Source organism: Myotis yumanensis, unplaced genomic scaffold, assembly GCF_028538775.1.
Source record: "Myotis yumanensis isolate MYYU_CA2020_CCGP unplaced genomic scaffold, mMyoYum1.0.hap1 SCAF_19, whole genome shotgun sequence".
Lineage (NCBI taxonomy): Eukaryota > Metazoa > Chordata > Mammalia > Chiroptera > Vespertilionidae > Myotis > Myotis yumanensis.
The window spans coordinates 17,829,521-17,846,720 of NW_027223770.1; the positions used below are offsets into that span (position 1 = coordinate 17,829,521).

Sequence of the window (17,200 nt, forward strand, 5' to 3'; positions counted from 1 at the left end):
ACCGGGACAGTTGGAAGAGCTTCTCACTGGACTCCCTGACTTCACTCTTGCTCCAATATAAGCTAAAATGGTTTTATTTTTATCCGGGTGATGTTTTAACATATAATTGACATCACAATACTCCCTGATCAGAACACTCTAAAGATTCCTTACCAACACTCGGAATAAAATCCAAATTTCTCACCATTACTCATAAGGCCTACCTGTCCTGGCTCCTGCCTATCCCATCCGGTATGATTCTCCCTCATTTATCTTTTTTATATAGTGAAGTTAAACATACAATGAAGGAATTATGCTAATAAAAACCGTCTGAAAATCAAAGATGCAGATTATTTCAAAGGTGTATACTATCTCAAGAATTCATACTTTAGGATCTTTAGTTAGGGGAGATTTAACTAAGGTGAAAGGCCCTCCCATTGCTGGGGACTGGTTATGCTGGAAAAGGGTTTTATGATAAGTGAGGATGGAGTGGGCAGGAAATGACATAAAAAATTCCCCTCAGCAGCCTACCTGGTTACCTGTCTACACACACATATATACACAAACACTCATTAGTTTATAGACAATTATGAAATGAGTCTAAACTTGAAAACCTAAGTTTCTGAAACCTTCCCCATCATTCTACCTGCTAAATACATCCAGTTTCTCATCATGAGAATTGAGATGCTGTTGCAACTGCTCCGAGCTTACAAATCGGCGGTTACATTCATAGCAGGGCCAATTCTTCTCTTGCTCTCGAAGAACTACAGTCACAGGAGAGAAGTTATAAAGGCTGATGATCAATAGACACCAATAAAACTCAAGCATCCTCCCCCACTCATCTCACCACAGCCAAGTTCATAAACATACAGTGTCTGCTACTTGCATTACTGTTTAAAATCAAAGGCTAAAGTTTGACAGAGAACAATTTTTAGGACATTATTTTTCTGATATATTCATGATGTAAGACATCAAAGGAACAAACATCCTCATACTACCCTCTTCCATCCCCCAACACACACACACACACACACACACACACACACACACAGCCTCACCACACTTGAAGGACAGAAAGTGCTACAGTGTGAATCTGTATTCAGATAACCTAGTGATTCAGATGCAAGCTTCAAAATCTGAGGGTATATTTTATCACAAATAACTTGAAAATCAATGCCCAATACAACCACTTTGGCACAATGTTCAGAGTTGACTAAATGCATAACCTATGACCCAGCAATTCCACTCCGAGAGGTACACCCCTGAAATGCACACACATGTTCACTAAAAGACATGCATAAGAATGTTCACAGTGGCACTCTTCATAAGATCCAAAAGCTGGAAATGACCCTCCCATATAATGATGAATTTAACCGGTTTTTGTCCCTGGCTCCTGGGAGATAACCTCTAGACCTTGGAATTTCCCGAGTAATATGTGTTCTCGTGATTGATAGTAGTCCCTGACCATCCCTGAATTTATACTAATGAGATGACTCTGATGAGGGCTGGCTGTGCCAGAAAGCCAGGCCACCTTACAGATTGCTTTGAGCAAGGCGATAGCAGCCAGGGCGCGGAGCAGGAGCCGGAGGGTAAGTTCAACCCCAGGGACAGTGATGTGATTCACTCCATGGCGCCTAGGTAATGAGACCTCAAAAAAACCCTGGGCCTCGAAGCTCAGGTGAGCTCCCGTGGTTGCTAAGCATACATCAATGTGCCAGGAAGGTGACATGGCCCAAGGACTGATCCGGTATTCTATTGTATGAATATACCACAATTCATTTGTCTATTTTACCGTAATGGAAATTTGGGTTGTATATATAAAGCAATGCTGACACTACCTACTTGGAGTTAGGTCACATAGCAATGAGAACGATCAAATAACAATACACAACAACATGGATGAATCTCATGAACATAATGTTGAGCAAAAGGTGCACACCAGAGGTGTACATATCACACAGTTCTATCAGAAAAAGCTTGGTGCCAGCACGTCGTGTCTGGGAGGGAAGTCAGGAGGCATCACATTGGGGTGAGGGGCAATTGAAAGAAGCACAGAGGCCTCCTGGGACACAGGTCCTGTTCCGTACCTGCACTTGGGTGCAGGTGACACAAGTATGTTCACTTCATGAACAGTCGCCGAGCTGTATACTTCTAATTTGTGCATTTCTATGTATGGAGATTATCCTACCGTAACACTTATATTAAAAACAAAATCGATGCCTGTCTGGCTATGTCCCCAGAGATTACATCTAGATAGGGATCACCCTCTGATTTAGCATGTGCAGGTTTTCATTACGTTAAATACTATTTCCCAGCACTCATGAAAGAGATGTAAATATGTCACTGTCATTTGATCCTAGGATTAGACAGGGATGCGTAGCTCTAGAAAGCCTACTGGAATATCTTTTTAAATATATTGAGATAGAAAAACTAGGGATTGCATAAAGATACAATCTATGTAACTTAGAACTCATATATAACATATATATATATTTTTTTAAAAAGGCAGCCACCTTTCCTTTCTTCCTCAGAAATGTCGTGAATTTTCTGGTTCACGAACTCAGCGTAGGACGCGGCATACCACACCTGCAAGAACCAAGCGTATTGTCAGGCACTGAGGGCCACCACCAGGTGCTCTCTGCGAGCTTAACTTCTCAAATACTTCTCCTGCTCCTACGAAACAATGCAGGCCTTTCCACAGCCCGTGGAGAGCAGCTCACAGCAACACCACCTCCCACTGTGCCCAACCCCTCCAACTCCAGTCGGCAGATGGGCACTCAGGAAGTTCATCTGCCAAGACACACAGCGTGTTTTCGTTTGCCTTTTTTTAAAAAAAATTGTTTTTGTTATTAGAACGACTTCACAAGAGGTGATATTCATGTCTCTTCATCTAAATAAAACACAGCCTCTCCTGATGTTTTTATCTGTATTTAAACACGGGTTTTCACACAGCTGTCATCACAGCGGCTCCCGCCCCCACCAGTCCCCAAACGGCTCTCACCCAGGGCCTCCAGATGCTGCCCCGCCCTTCCTGGTCTCCTTCCCCCTCCCTGCATCTGCTCCATGTCTGGCTCTTCTTCCTCTCCCTGACTTCTAAATACTGGTGTTTCTCAAAGCTTAGTCCAAGTTCAGGGCCTTCTTCATTTTTACAAAGGTGGTCATATCCATTTCCAACCAATTCTATGCTAATAACTCCCAAATCAGTATCTCCATCCTAGACCCTCCCTCTTCCCTCCACGTACATTCTATCGCCTACTTGGTATTTCGGGTGTTTCACAAACAGCTCCAACTTAACGTGCCCGGAACTGAATTCAAGATGCTCCCCTATACCCCTACTAACCACTCTTAGCTTCCCCGTTTCAATAAACATACCACCTTCCACCCAACTGCTCATATTGAAACCCAAAAGGTATTTCGGACTTCTGTTTTCTTCTGTAATCCTTTAGCAAAAACTGTCGATTGCTCGGATGTTCTTCATCTGTTTCTGCCACTAGATTCATGCCAATGAGCCTCCTCTTTTCTACTCTTGCTCCCTCCAGCCCATTCTCCACACAGAAGCTAGAGTGCTTTTCTTAAAACACCGTCAGATTCCGCCATTCCCGTGCTTAAAAGCCAGCAACAGCTTCTTGTTTGGTGACAAACCTGACATGCTTGACAGCCTCCTAAGGGCACATAATCTGGTCCTACCTTGCTAAGCAATGCCAGCTCTCATCACTCTACTTCACTGTTTCTTCAACCAAGAGGCCCATGGTCAGTTCCTCAAACATGCCTAGTTCTTTCCCACCCCAACCTTCGCTTGCCCTTGCTGCTTCACCACTGGGAATGCTGGATTCTTTTCTTCACTGTCCACTAACCCTGCTCCACTGCTGGCCCCTTCTTGTTAGCTAGTTCTCGGCCTAATTATCTCTTCAGCAAGGCCCTCCCTCTCCAGCGACCTAAACTGGTCCCGTTCCTACTATTTGCTTTTTTTGCACCATTTGTTTCCTCCCTAATGCTCACCACTATTTGGTATCGTTTGCCCATCCTCCCTCCCCCCTCCCCACCTCCCCCATCTAGAATACAAGTTTCCTAACACAGGGAACCATCCACCTTTTCCTCGTGTCTGAAACCAGTAGGAGTTCCGTGTATTAATCCCTAAATGAATGAATCATACATCATTGTTATGGAACATTATTTTAGCAATATGAAAATATTAATTTTGAGAGACTTCATTTTTAACTGCGGATACTATTCCACAAAGTCTGTATTCTAAAATGTACTTAGCCATGACCCTGTGGTTGGATTTTTAGGTGATTGTGGTTTTGCTGTTATAAATTCGGGGGGGGGGCGGTAGGGAAAGCATTAATTAATCACAATTCCTAGCAGAGCCCCCACTGAGGCAGCTCCGTACCTTCAGTTCCTGCTTGGGTTCCACGTTCTTTATTGTTGTGTAATACACGTGATGGCCATACTGGTAAGCCACCAGGTTCTGCTCCAGGTGGTTCTGGGCTGGACGCACAAACATCATCCAGTTACAAAGGGTCTCATCAGACAACTCAAACCATAGGTCTTCGTGCAAGTCCCTGTCTTTTCTATCCCCTTTGTCAAGGGAAACCTGCAACCGAAGAGAAAGTTAAAAGCCACACCAAACAACAAAAGTAAAATCTTCAATATGCTCTGCATTAGTATCATAATGAAAGATTAAACCATATGTCCCGATTCTCCCCTTTGCATAGCTCCTGGAATTGTGTCTTGCCAAATATAAAAGGGGAAGGATACTTCCAAAGACCCACCTATAGGAGAATGACCTGGCAAAACCTCAAAGTTAACAACCTGATTGTATAGCTTCTGATGATGTTTTATCATTAACTAACACATCAAAAAATGCTACAAATAAGCCAGAAAATGCAAGCAAAATACTCTCCATTTCATTACAACTGGCTTTCATTTGGGATTCAACTGTATTCATTTATAATGTTCAGCCTGTATTTCTCTTTATAAAGGAATATTCTTTCTTAGAGATCTAGAGCATTTACCAAAGAACATCTCCCCGTGACAGCACCTAATTTCTCAAAACACACACCCCAAATATTTTTCCTTCCCACTGCCCTTTCTTGGCTCTCCAGAGTGGCTCTCAAAGAGGCAGTCACCAAGGGGTTAAACAGAAGCAAAAGCGTCAAATGTTAAAAAAAAAAGATCAGTATAAATATACTTTAACATACAGTGAGCTATTCTTTAGCAAAAAGATTCCACATCAGTTTCAAAAATTGAAAAGTGATTTTCTTGAAAACATTCTTGGTACTTAGATACCTCTTTTCTGCCAAGGGCCATTTGTATATTTGTAACCTCATTCGCAGGTCATACAATATTATCAATTTAAAAATTAGCTAGCCCTAACCGGTTTGGATCAGTGGATAGAGCGTCGGCCTGCGGACTGAAGGGTCCGGGTTCGATTCTGGTCAAGGGCATGTACCTTGGTTGCGGGCACATTCCCAGTAGGGGGCGTGCAGGAGGCAGCTGATCCATGTTTCTCTCTCATCGATGTTTCTAACTCTCTATCCCTCTCCCTTCCTCTCTGTAAAAAATCAATAAAATATATTTTTTAAAAAAATTAGCCTGCTCTATTTGGTCAAACATTTAATTAACTCACCCCTGCTGCCTGGGCAGGGCCAGACCAAAGGATTTTGCGGGCTTTATACGGCCCGAGGGCTGGACGTTCCCCACCCGTGGTTTACACAATCCTCTGTGTTCTAATCATTTTGAGGGGGAGGTGTTAGAGCACCTGTTATGGGCTGAATTATGTGCCGCCCCCCTACCCCCGCCGCCAAAAACAAACAAAAAAACTTCATATGTTGTAGACCTAAATCCCAAGAGCTCAGAATGTGACTGCATTTGTCGATAGGGCTTTTAAAGAGGCGGTTATGTTTAAGTGGGGTCATTAGAGTGGTCCTACCCCAACCTGACGGGTGTCCTTACAAGAAGAGATTGGGACACACAGAGAGAGACACCAGGGCAGCCTTCTAGGGAGAGATGACCAGAGAGGCAGCAAGAAGGCGGCCTCTACACGTCAGAGAGGAGCCTCAGAGGAAAGCAACCCCCCAAAACCTTGATCTTGGCCTTCTAGCCTCCAGAACTGTGAGAAAATGCATTTCCGCCATTTAACTGGTGTTTTGTTATGCAGCTCTAGCCAACTAATACAGCCCCTAACATCGACACCTTTCAGAGCTGGTCATGTCCTGCCTTAGCAATCAACTGCAATGAAGCTGGGTTAGGAGACTCAGTAGGAAAATGTGTGCCTTTTACAAGTAATAAGAACAAGAATGAACTACGAATAAAGCATAGCTTACCTTTAGGTGAATATAACAGTCTTTCAGCTCGGACTCCCTGACAAGGGGTCCCTCCACGGGGCCAAACTGGGTGCGCTTAGGGATGCGCCTTTTGGAGAACACACCTCCAAGGAACCGGTCAATGTAGAGGACCAGGGGGAGGCTGGCTCTGGCTCTGGTGAGCACGGGACGATTGGGGATGGGGTGCAAGGGGCCGTGCTTCGGGCACACTGAGGAGTGTGCATTGTTACACTCCTCACACCCTGCAACAAACAGAAAACCCGCAAGTCAGATCTTTCAACATGACTTGATTTCAGGTAAAAAGTTCTAAGCTGAGCCCTGGCCGGGTAGCACAGTTGGTTAGAGCATCGTCTTGATACGCCAAAGCTGCGCATTTGATCCCCGGTCAGGGCACATACAGAAATCAACCCATCTATAGTAATAAAAGCATAATATGCAAATTGATCGAACGGCTGAAAAGGGGAATGACCATCCAGACGACCTTCCGGACAACCTTCCGGACAAAGCCGGGGCTGCGAGGGGTGAGACCCTCAGGGCTGCGAAGGCCTACTCTTGCACTAATTTCGTGCATCGGGCCCCTAGTAGATGCATAAAGAAGTGGAACAACAGATCAATGTTTCTCTTTCTCTCTCTCTTTCTCTCTCCCTGTCTTTCTCTTTCCCTCCCCCCCCCAAAAAAAATCAATTAAAAAGTTCTAAGCTGAAAAACCCCCAAGTTTTCAGACAAAAATTCAATTAACTCCTATAATTACAATACCCATTCAATTGTAATATATTAGCTTTCATAGGCCAATAAAATCCTGAACTTCTCCTCTAAAATCAGGCAGAAATCAGCTACGCCTGCCAAAAATAATATGCAGACCGTGGCTGTGACTTATTTCTCTACTGGTATTAATTCCAATAGTGGCCACTAAATTTACAAATCAATTATAATATGTCTGAAAAGAAAAAAAGAAGAGCTTATTAGGCTAAATGTTATAAAATCTGATGAGATGGAAAAGGTGAACTTTATAGTGTATAAATTATGTCTCAATAAAGCTGTTAAAAAGAAAACCCAGCAATACTAGTTAATCAATTTTTTCAAAAGAAATTATAGAAATCTCATTGTCTGGGAACGAAAACAGAGAGCGTACTGTGCAGTTTGAGAGTTCAATGCACTCCATGAAGGTAATGCTTAAATGAATGAATTTAACATCCCAGCCTTCATTTACCTGGATGGCACAATCGGACCCACCCGGAAAGGACGCGCTGGCTCATTCTCTGAGTGATCAGTTTACACTAAGCATCCGCACTCACTGCCTCTCTCCCCGTAGCACCCATCTGTCAGCTAACTGTCAGAATGATGTATATATAGCCACTGGACCACGCAGAGATCACACTCACGGCCCTTAGCTAATTTAATTAGCCAATCATATTTTACCAACTCTGGCTGTGTGATGATCTGGCTTAGGAAATAGGAATTTCCAATTTCAATAATTCTCCAATAGTGAAGAGTTACTTTATACGAATGTCTATAATAGAAAGTGACTTTCTGCGTATTTTGACTAAGGAGTGGCCTTGAAAACACATGCATTCAAGGAAAAACATAAGAGGTGGTTCTCTGTTGGACATGAAGGTGAACTCTGGCCCCATGCAAACGGGCTTTACCACCATCACCAGGAAGGTCCAAGGAGAAATCTGGGGAGCCCAGCCATTGTGGCTCAGTGGTTGAGTGTCAACCTATGTACCAGGAGGTCAGGGTCCAATTCCCGGTCAGGGCACATGTCCAAGTTGAGGCTCGATGCCCTGGAGCAGAGAGCACAGTCCACACAGGAAGCCTCACTCAGGAGAACTCGCTGGTACTCACATAAGTCGTGCGGGTCAAAGGGCCGAGGGGGATCCGGTTCCCACTCATCCAGGTCTGTGTCTTCACCATCTTCCTCCTCCTCTTCCTCTGTGTCCTCATCCTCATCCTCATCCTCTTCCTCTTTGGCCTCCAGTCTACTCATAGGGTTCTGCAGAGTGGCCAGAGGGTCCGAGCCGTCCACACTCTCGATGGAAGGTAACACCTGGTTATGCACCGGCAACGAGGCCTGGACAAAGTCGCATGACAAAGTTAGCACACGTTCCCTTACAGTTACTGTAGACACGGACACACGTGACATTCAGGTAGCAGGAGCAGGTAGTCTTCACACTAGCCCCCTCCTAGGCCCTGGAAAAGTGATCTCCATCCATCGGCTGTAAACAGAGTCTGCCCTCATTTTTGTTGTTTCTGCCCCACATCCGGGCAAGCTGAGGAGAAGTCCCAGGTGCTCCCTCCTTTGATACTGGCAGGAGTTTCAAACCCCACCAGCACCTGACCATGTGCTCTCGAACCCTCCATCTCGACAAAACCCTGAGCCATTCCTTACTCCCTCCAGCCATTTCCAACCTGCTGGAGAGGCCTGCCGTCTCCCCTGGGACTGCAGGGATGTGAGCAGCAGACCTTTCATAGCCTTGTGGTGTGCATGTGGTATCATCAGTCTCAACCTCTGAACTCAGTTTTGGGTGGGGGTCCCTCCCGCCTTTTCAGGGCGGCCACAGCACTGTAGGTAATGATTTTACCTACCTTCCACCACTCACTTCTCAAACTAAGCACACGGTGCAACCTGCAGTTGGTAAAACTCCATGGTGAGCAGCTCTCCCCCTACCCCTCAGAGAGGCTGATGTCTTAAGAATGAAAGTGGTGTCTATGTGTTTCAGCGTGCTGAAGTCGGTCTTTTGCAAATAAGACGAGATTTGGGTCATGTATTGGGTTAAGGCCACCTTACCAAATCTGCTGGCAGAACATAAAAGGTCCCTCAGAGAGTTTTCTCACCTAAATGAGTGCCATGGGTTACAGACCACCCAGATTCCTTTTACCCAATCTTATTTCTCCTGCCCAACTAGTCCCAACGAACCCTAAGTTACACTCAAGCCATGTCCCCTTACAATTTAATAAATACAGCAAGGCCCTAGCTGGTTTGGCTCAGTGGATAGAGCATGGGTCCTCGGACAGAAGGGTCCCGGGTTCCATTCCGGTCAAGGGCACGAACCTCAATTGCAGGCTCAATCCCCAGCCCGGGATTCTGTGGAAGGCAACCAATCGATGTGTCTCTCTCACATCAATGTTTCTCTCTGTGCGTTTCTTCCCCTCCCTCCCATTCTCTTTAAAAAAAATTAATGGGAAAATATCCTCGGGTGAGGGTAAATAAATAAATAAATAAATACAGGAAGTTCTTTTTGAATGTCTACTCCCTTTTTCTTTATCTCCCCACCTGGCGTTTTCCTCACCCAGAATGCTCTTCCCACACCAATCTTCTAAAGCAGACATCACGTTCCAGTTTCTCCATGACCCATCCTGACGCTCTAGCCCTCCCTGACTTCTCTGCTCTGACCTCCTGTGGCACCTGGAGGCACAGAATCCCATCCACGTCACCCAGCCTCTGCTCCCCAGTCAGCACCTCCCAGGGCAGCCGGACCCCGCTGGAGAGTTCAATGATGGTCTCTGTGGCGTGGAGATGTCCCTGTCCGTATCTCCCGTGCATTGGACGGGCCCTACATCTTCCCTCTCCAGACACCTGAAGACAGTTCTTCAACTACATCAAGACCAAAGCCTCTAATCCATTCACATGGCCGAACTTCCAGCCCCCCCTGCATCCTGCTGTCTTCATGGGCTCCCCGGTGGATTCCTTATCTGTCTGAATGTAGCATTAGCATTTATGATGGCCTCTGTTCCCCTGCTGACCCATCTCACATTTGCAGATCATTAAATGCCCAGGCCCCTCTTCCCTCTCAGAGAGCTATTAATCCACTTCTCTCTTCCTCAGAACTTAAACAGCTGATTTTCACTCAAATGAGAGGATTCTGCATTTCTCTCCAGTCAATTTCCTTTTATTGCTTGTTCTGTCCTTCCAGTCTGCCAAGATCTTTTAGAAGCTAGATTCTGCCCTCTCACACATTGGCAAGCCCCATAGCTTCGTAGCCGCTGCCAAACACCACCTGCTTTTCAATGCTATGCGTTTTCCTGCGAGTCCACCTGGACTCTCCAACTGCCGCTCAGGGAAGCAGAGCGCACGGGCTTTGGCGTCAGACAGATGGGGATTAAAATCCTGGCCCCCTACTTGGCAAGGTAATAAACTACTCTGAACCTCAGCTTCCTTATCTGTAAAATGGACATAGCAATAAACCTACACCAATAGGTTGTGAGGACTAAATGAAACAATAATGCATATGAGGCTAGTAGTAAAGTGTCTGGCATTTAGTAAGTGCTTAATATTAATAATCATATATTATTATCATAAATTCTGTAAGGACTGAGATAACATTATATGTAAAAGACTGCTGAATGTTATATGTTCAATGAAGATTACTTTGTGAAAATATATCGGCCCCGTGGGAAATGACACCAGTCCCTGTAGGCACCTAAAGGAACTGGGCTGCTGGTCACAGAAACACCCGTGGTTGGTCAGTTGTGCACCAAGTGCAAGAGCTTCCTAAACTCTATAACGAGGAAGTTCTGCGAGTGTTTACAGAGCCTGACGGTATGGCAGTCAAACCTCACAGGGAAGGCAAGGGAGGGTGGGTGTAAGGGGGAGAGATCAACCGAAGGTCTTGTATGCATGCATATAAGCATAACCAATGGACACAGACACGGGGGGGAGGAGGGGTGAGGGCACGAGTGGAGGGGGGTAGGGGGGCAATGGGGGAATAAGGACACATATGTAATACCTTAATCAATAAAGAAAAAATTAATTTTTTTTTTTTTTTTAAAAAGATCATTGCCCAACGTTTAAAATACTCAGGCTCGCCCGGCCGGTGTAGCTCAGTGGATTGAGCGTCATCCCATGGACCAAGAAGTCCCAGGTTCAATTCCCAGTGAGGGCACATGCCCGGGTTGCAGGCTTGATCCCCAGTAGGGGGTGTGCAGCAGGGAACTGATTCATTTGCCTGTCTCATCGCTGATGTTTAGATCTCCCTCTCCTTCTCCCTTCCTCTCTGAAATCAACAAAAATATTTTAAAAAGTAAAAAATAAAATAAAATGCTCAGGCTCCAGAAAGCAGATAAAAATCAGTTACCGCCAACAGTGCCTGCCTGTTTTAACATGCATGCCTGTAACCCAGGAGCCCTGACTCCTACATGGGATCCCACCTCTGCAGCTCAGGGCCTTCTAGAAGCTTTACGTGGGAGGACAGCATGCTGGGGGCTGCTTCAGCTTCGGCTTCCATAAAAGCAGAAGGAAATACCCGCCGAGTGAAGCCTGAACAAGGAAAAGAGTAGGGACTCCTGTCTGGCAGCAGGACTGCGTTTGCCGCCTCCCCTCGCAGCCGCCCCTGGTCCTCCAGCAAAGCTGCTGTGTTCCCACTTGTTATCTCAGAGCACAGTTTCAATGTCGCGCTTTATTCTAAGCACTTAAATTTTATGCCTGTGTTAGTGATGAATGTTATCACACACTGAACAAACCAAAGCATATATCCACCTCTGCTCCTCATAAATTCTTTATATCTCTGCAGAGCCAACCTCAAAGAATGAATTCAGCAATTCAGAGGCGTTCCAGTGGAGCGGAGATGTATTTCCCCCGCAGATGCTGCTAGAAAGACTGTGGTTGGGCAAGGTTACCGCTGGCTTCTCGCCACTGCTGAGAAAGCTGACATTAAAATAGTACCAGCAACCTTCTCCTCCCCCGCGCTGAGCTCCCCTAAAAGACTGTGGCAAAGAAAAGGCCCGACACTTCAGCATTATCTGGAAAGACTGATGTTAAAGCAGAGGTTGAACGCACAGCAGAATCGTGCAAACTACTGCTAAAAAGGGATGAAAAGGGTCCGTGACAATCACTGCTAGGGACATACTGTCTATTTCCAGAGAGCACAGACCTCAACACACAGTAGGCATAGATTATAAATTTGTTCAATTAATGATTCAAATTCAGCCTGGCCAGTGGTTGAGTGTTGACCTAGGAACCAGGAGGTCACTGTTCGATTCTGCACATGCTGGGTTGTGGGCTCAATTCCCAGCAGGGGACGTGCAAGAAGCAGCTGATCAATGATTCTCATCATTGATGTTTCTATCTCTCCCTCTCCCTTCCTCTCTCTGAAATCAATTTAAAAAAACAACATATTTTTTAAAAACTAATTCAAATTCAACTGACACTTACTGGGAGCTAGGCATGTTTTTAAATTCCTTTGAGGCCAGGTAACATTACTATATCGCTCCTAAGTGGCAGAGATGAAATTCAGATTCTGACTCTGCTTTTTCCACTACATGACAATGGCCCCTACGGAGCAACGGAGGAGGTGAGCCTCACATAAACCTTGAATCCCAGAGCCACCAGGCACCCACCCCTGCTCCGGAGACAACAGCCAGGAGGCAAGGTCGAGTGGCAATTATACTCACAGAAAGAGAATTCAACACAAAAGTATTTTAATCCTGTGCATTTTGTCACCCACAATAAAACACGGGAGGTAGGAGGAAAAAGAGTTTGTTAAACTTATTGGTGCACGTTCTCCGTCCCACTTAATGCCTCGCTCTGTAATTACCTCTGAAACTATGTAATGCGGTTCAGGAGGCAATTTATGGGAGGAGTGAAATAGGAAGCCACACTGGACAGCAGCAAACGCAACAGAAGGCTTCTGGGCCCTCCCGAGACCAATGACCAGGCAGCATATTTCCTCACATGCTCATTTTCAGAAACAAAGAAGAGACTGTGCTTCCGGGTCTGGAGACCGCGGGTGCCTTGCTTAGGGAGGAGGGAAGACACATATGAAAAAGGCTTCAGCCCTAGCCGGTTTGGCTCAGTGGATAGAGCGTCGGCCTGCGGACTAAAGGGTCCCAGGTTCGATCCCAGTCAAGGGTACATGCCCGGGTTGGGGGCTCGATTTCCACCCCCCTCCCCCAGTAGGGGGCGCACGGGAGGCAGCCAATCAATGATTCTCATCATTGATGTTTCTATCTCTCTCTCTCCCTTCCTCTCTGAAATCAATAAAAAAAAAATATTTAAAAAAAAAGAAAGAAAAAGGCTTCAAATGGGTTTTGCCACCACTGAAAATAGGAACCTTTTTGCTAAGGGGGGGGGCTTGGGGGGGGGGGGGGGAAGCATTTATCATCTGTGTTAAATGCTCATCCAACTCTCTATCCGGAATTTATCCAGGTCACAGAATAAGCTGACAATCAATGAGGTGTTATAGCCAGGAATAAAAACCGTGAGGGTTGAAAGGAAGCTGTAATAAAGAAAGATGCTAGGCCAATGGTTACACTTCCTTGTGATGTCATTGTTCACAGCGCTATCTGAGCCCAACCTTCCTTTTGTACAGAACATGAAACAGATTGTTTCTGGAGATTGAAGAAGATGAAGGGCCCTTTGAGGTGCAAATGGCAACACAATTTCTAATTAAAATATGCCTTAATAGTAAAACAACAGAATACCATTTTGCATATCAGATTGGCAAAATATTAAAAGAACGGAAGGGTGTGTGGTAATGGGCATTCTCATATATTGTTGGTAGGAATGTAAATTTTTTCACCTTCTGAAAAGCTGTTTAGGGCATCTTGTCAAAATAACTTTCCCACTTAGAGTGAAAAATTTTAAACATATGTCAAATAGAGAGAATAGTATAATACACCTCACACACCCATCACTCGGCTTCAAGTATCAACTCACGGCTAACCTTATTTCAACTGCTCTCCCACGCATTTTCTCCCTCACTAGATTATTTGGAAGCAAACCTCGGGCATTGTTCATTTTCATCTGTAAATAGTTCTGTAGATAAGTCTATAGAAAAATAACTTTTAATTTTATATATTAGCATATCTAAAAAGTTAATCATTCCTTAATATCATCAAATAGCCACTTAGTGTTGGGATTTCCCCAGTGGTCTCGTTTTTTTTTTTTTTTTACAACTGGTTTGTCCAAAGTCTCCTTTAATCTGTAAATCTCCATTCCTCTTCTTTTCCTTTGCAATTTATATGTGGAAGAAAGTAGGCCTTTTGCCTGACAGTTTCCCACAGTATGGACTTCACTGACCACATCCTTGTGTGTCTCTGAACTTGTTCTATTTTGTCTACCAGGCTTCCTATAAGCTGGTAGCAGAACCCAGAGACTCAATCAGATTCAGGCTCAATTTGGGGAGAGAATACTTCATATGAAATGAAGTAGAAGGTACACAACAGCAGGAGGCCTATAATGAATGGTTCTCTCTTTTTCATGATATTAACAATGTTCAGAGGGTCAGGTTGATCCATCGTTATAAAGTGCCTCGTCAGCTTTTTCCTGATGGTTTCAGACTATTGTTAATGATCACTGCCTAGGACCATATTTCATTAAAGATGAAAAATGGTGATATTCTAAGCCAGGCCTCCCCTCTTTATTTATTAGTTGGAATGCTTCTAAAAAGATATTTCCCTCATCGAGTAATTGTTTACCTGAGTACATTCAGGGGAGAAAGGCCGTATTCTTTCTGGTCATTTACCAGTTTCCTAAATAATGAATGTAGTGGCCCCCTAGCATCCTCAAAAAGTGACCAATGAGTTACTGCTTTTAATATCAGTATGAGCTTATGGGTTTTAAATATATTTAATGTATTTCAATCTATTATCGTTGTTTTCCTTTTTAAAAATATTTTAAATATATTTTTATTGATTTCAGAGAGGAAGGGAGAGGGAGAGAAAGATAGAAACATCATTGATGAGAGAGGATCATCAGTCAGCTGCCTCCTGCATGGCCCCCATTGGGGATCGAGCCTACACCCCAGGAGGTCACAGTTCAATTCTGGTTGGGGCACATGCCTGGGGGTTTGGGGCTTGATCCCCAGTAGGGGGAGTGTAGGAGGCATCGATGGGTGATATTCTCTCATCACTGATGTTTCTCTCTCTCCCTTTCCCCTCCTCTCTCTGAAATAAATAAAAACATATATTTTTTTTTTTTAAAGTTCAAAAGCAGAAAGTGCTTACCAATTGAGAATGTACTTAATAATCACTGGAGACACTCAGTGGTGTGGCTAAGTTAATCATACTACCTGACATGAAAATAAAACTATTTGGAGTAAGACTGACAACATCTAGCTCCTGCACCTTCTTTATCACTTTCACAATCTGGAGGAAAGCAAGGAAACCCCTCAAAGTCAAAAAGGCTATCTTAGAAATATGGGTGAAAGGAAAGAAATGTTTTAAAGGATAACCGAAAAGAATCTCAGTTTTTCAGAAGCTAGAATGATGAAGGCTGCCATCAGCTTGACTTTCCTATATAAGAAGCACACATTCAAGAGAATACACAGTGCAGAGGGTTGGGGAACATTCCAGGGAATGGTAACATTCATAATATTATCCCAAACAACAACAAAGAGGCAAAAAGGAACTCATTACCTGCTGAGTTGTAGCATCCTGCTGGACATAAGCTACCTGGCTGGGGTCTGTAAACAGAGTCTAGACAAAAAAAAACAACAATAAATTTATCAATAGATCTTTAGACAGCTCGCCTACACAGAAAAAATTATCCTATTGCTAAGCACCAATTCGTGGGAGAGTTAACTCCCTTATAGCTAGTAATAATCCTTCATTAATAAAGAAGATAACGATAGTAATCTTACATTTAGCTAAAGCCTTTCATTCAGATGGCACCAAAGAGGCTGTGTAGGCTAACCATCTCAACTGGCTAACATACTTCAACATTTTACTCGTCAGCAAAGCCTCTCTTGAGGCTGAATGTCACGGCTAATTTAAAAGGCCTGTCATGAAAACATAAAAGACACGCCAGGAACGGGGGTGCATTCACTCACACTTAACACCGTGAACCACAAGGAGGAGACCTACAATTAAATGAAAATGATAAACATACATAAAAATATAGAAGAGTACTGCACACGCAGCCATGGCAACTCTTTCAAATATAAAATGCACACATTATCAGAAGAGCAGAAGAAAAATCAACTGAATTTAATGTTCCATAGATTTTTTTTTTCAGAAAAGCCAGTAAAATCACAATTTAAAAGAAAGTTCTCATAAACACATAATTTATGTCATGATGCAGCAAAGCTGATTACAGAAGAAAAATCTTCAAAATTATTTTAGCCCAGGGCACCACAGAAAACCTCCAGTCCAGAAAAATATTCTTTCCCCTAAAACTTTTAAAAGACTTTAATTTGCCCAAGCCTTGAGCAAACCTATGGGAATAAGAACTATGGCTACGTTTCAATTGCAAGAGAATGTAAAAGAGAGTTTCAGCCAGTGCCAGATTCTTAAATCTGACATTAAAAAATTAACAGAATTCAGACTTGGGGGTGGGGGGCAATGGGGAGATGAGGACACATATGTAATATCTTAATCAATAAAGAAAAAAAAGGGATTCAGACATTTGGTAATAAACTAAAAGCTGGACACAGAACAGTCTTTACATAAACTATGTGATCATATTTTATTTTATTTTATTTTATTTTATTTTATTTTATTTTATTTTGTGTGTGTGTGTGTGTGTGTGAGATCTTATTTTAATACAGTTAGGGGACTATGCCTAAGCAGAGGCATTCCAAAACTATCATCTCAATGTTTGGCAATGTCATGTTTATACCAATTTGAAAGGTATCAATTAGTAGGCTTCATTTCTTCTTGGAAATGACTTGAGCCTTCTGATTAAATATTGCACATAAGGGCAAATTTTTATTACCAGGATCCTACGATAAAAGCATGGAACTTAATTTTTTTAATATGCTTAAAAGTGCTTTGTCCAGTGTAAAAAAGTGCTAACAAGAGAAACGAATAGTTATATACTGGGGAGTATTTGTGTCATACATTTGGAGACTAATACCCCAAGCCACTGGCAAAAAACAAACAAAAAACCTATAATTTACAGCTTTTACCTTCGCTCTATTACAGTCCTGCAAATCGGTAATGAATTACTAATAAATAGC

At 43.7% G+C, this 17,200-nt stretch overlaps 1 protein-coding gene across 1 annotated transcript in view; it reads right to left on the reverse strand.

The window, feature by feature from the left end:
* PRDM10 (PR/SET domain 10) overlaps positions 1 to 17,200 on the reverse strand; it is a 79,800-nt gene that overhangs the window by 30,210 nt on the left and 32,390 nt on the right. The window contains exons 4-9 of the mRNA XM_070399382.1: positions 15,660 to 15,719; positions 8,151 to 8,376; positions 6,306 to 6,547; positions 4,370 to 4,573; positions 2,493 to 2,565; positions 626 to 743 (exon numbers count right to left, since the gene is read on the reverse strand). Of these exons, the coding sequence (XP_070255483.1) occupies positions 626 to 743; positions 2,493 to 2,565; positions 4,370 to 4,573; positions 6,306 to 6,547; positions 8,151 to 8,376; positions 15,660 to 15,719 (923 nt within the window). The remainder of the gene's footprint in view (positions 1 to 625; positions 744 to 2,492; positions 2,566 to 4,369; positions 4,574 to 6,305; positions 6,548 to 8,150; positions 8,377 to 15,659; positions 15,720 to 17,200) is intronic.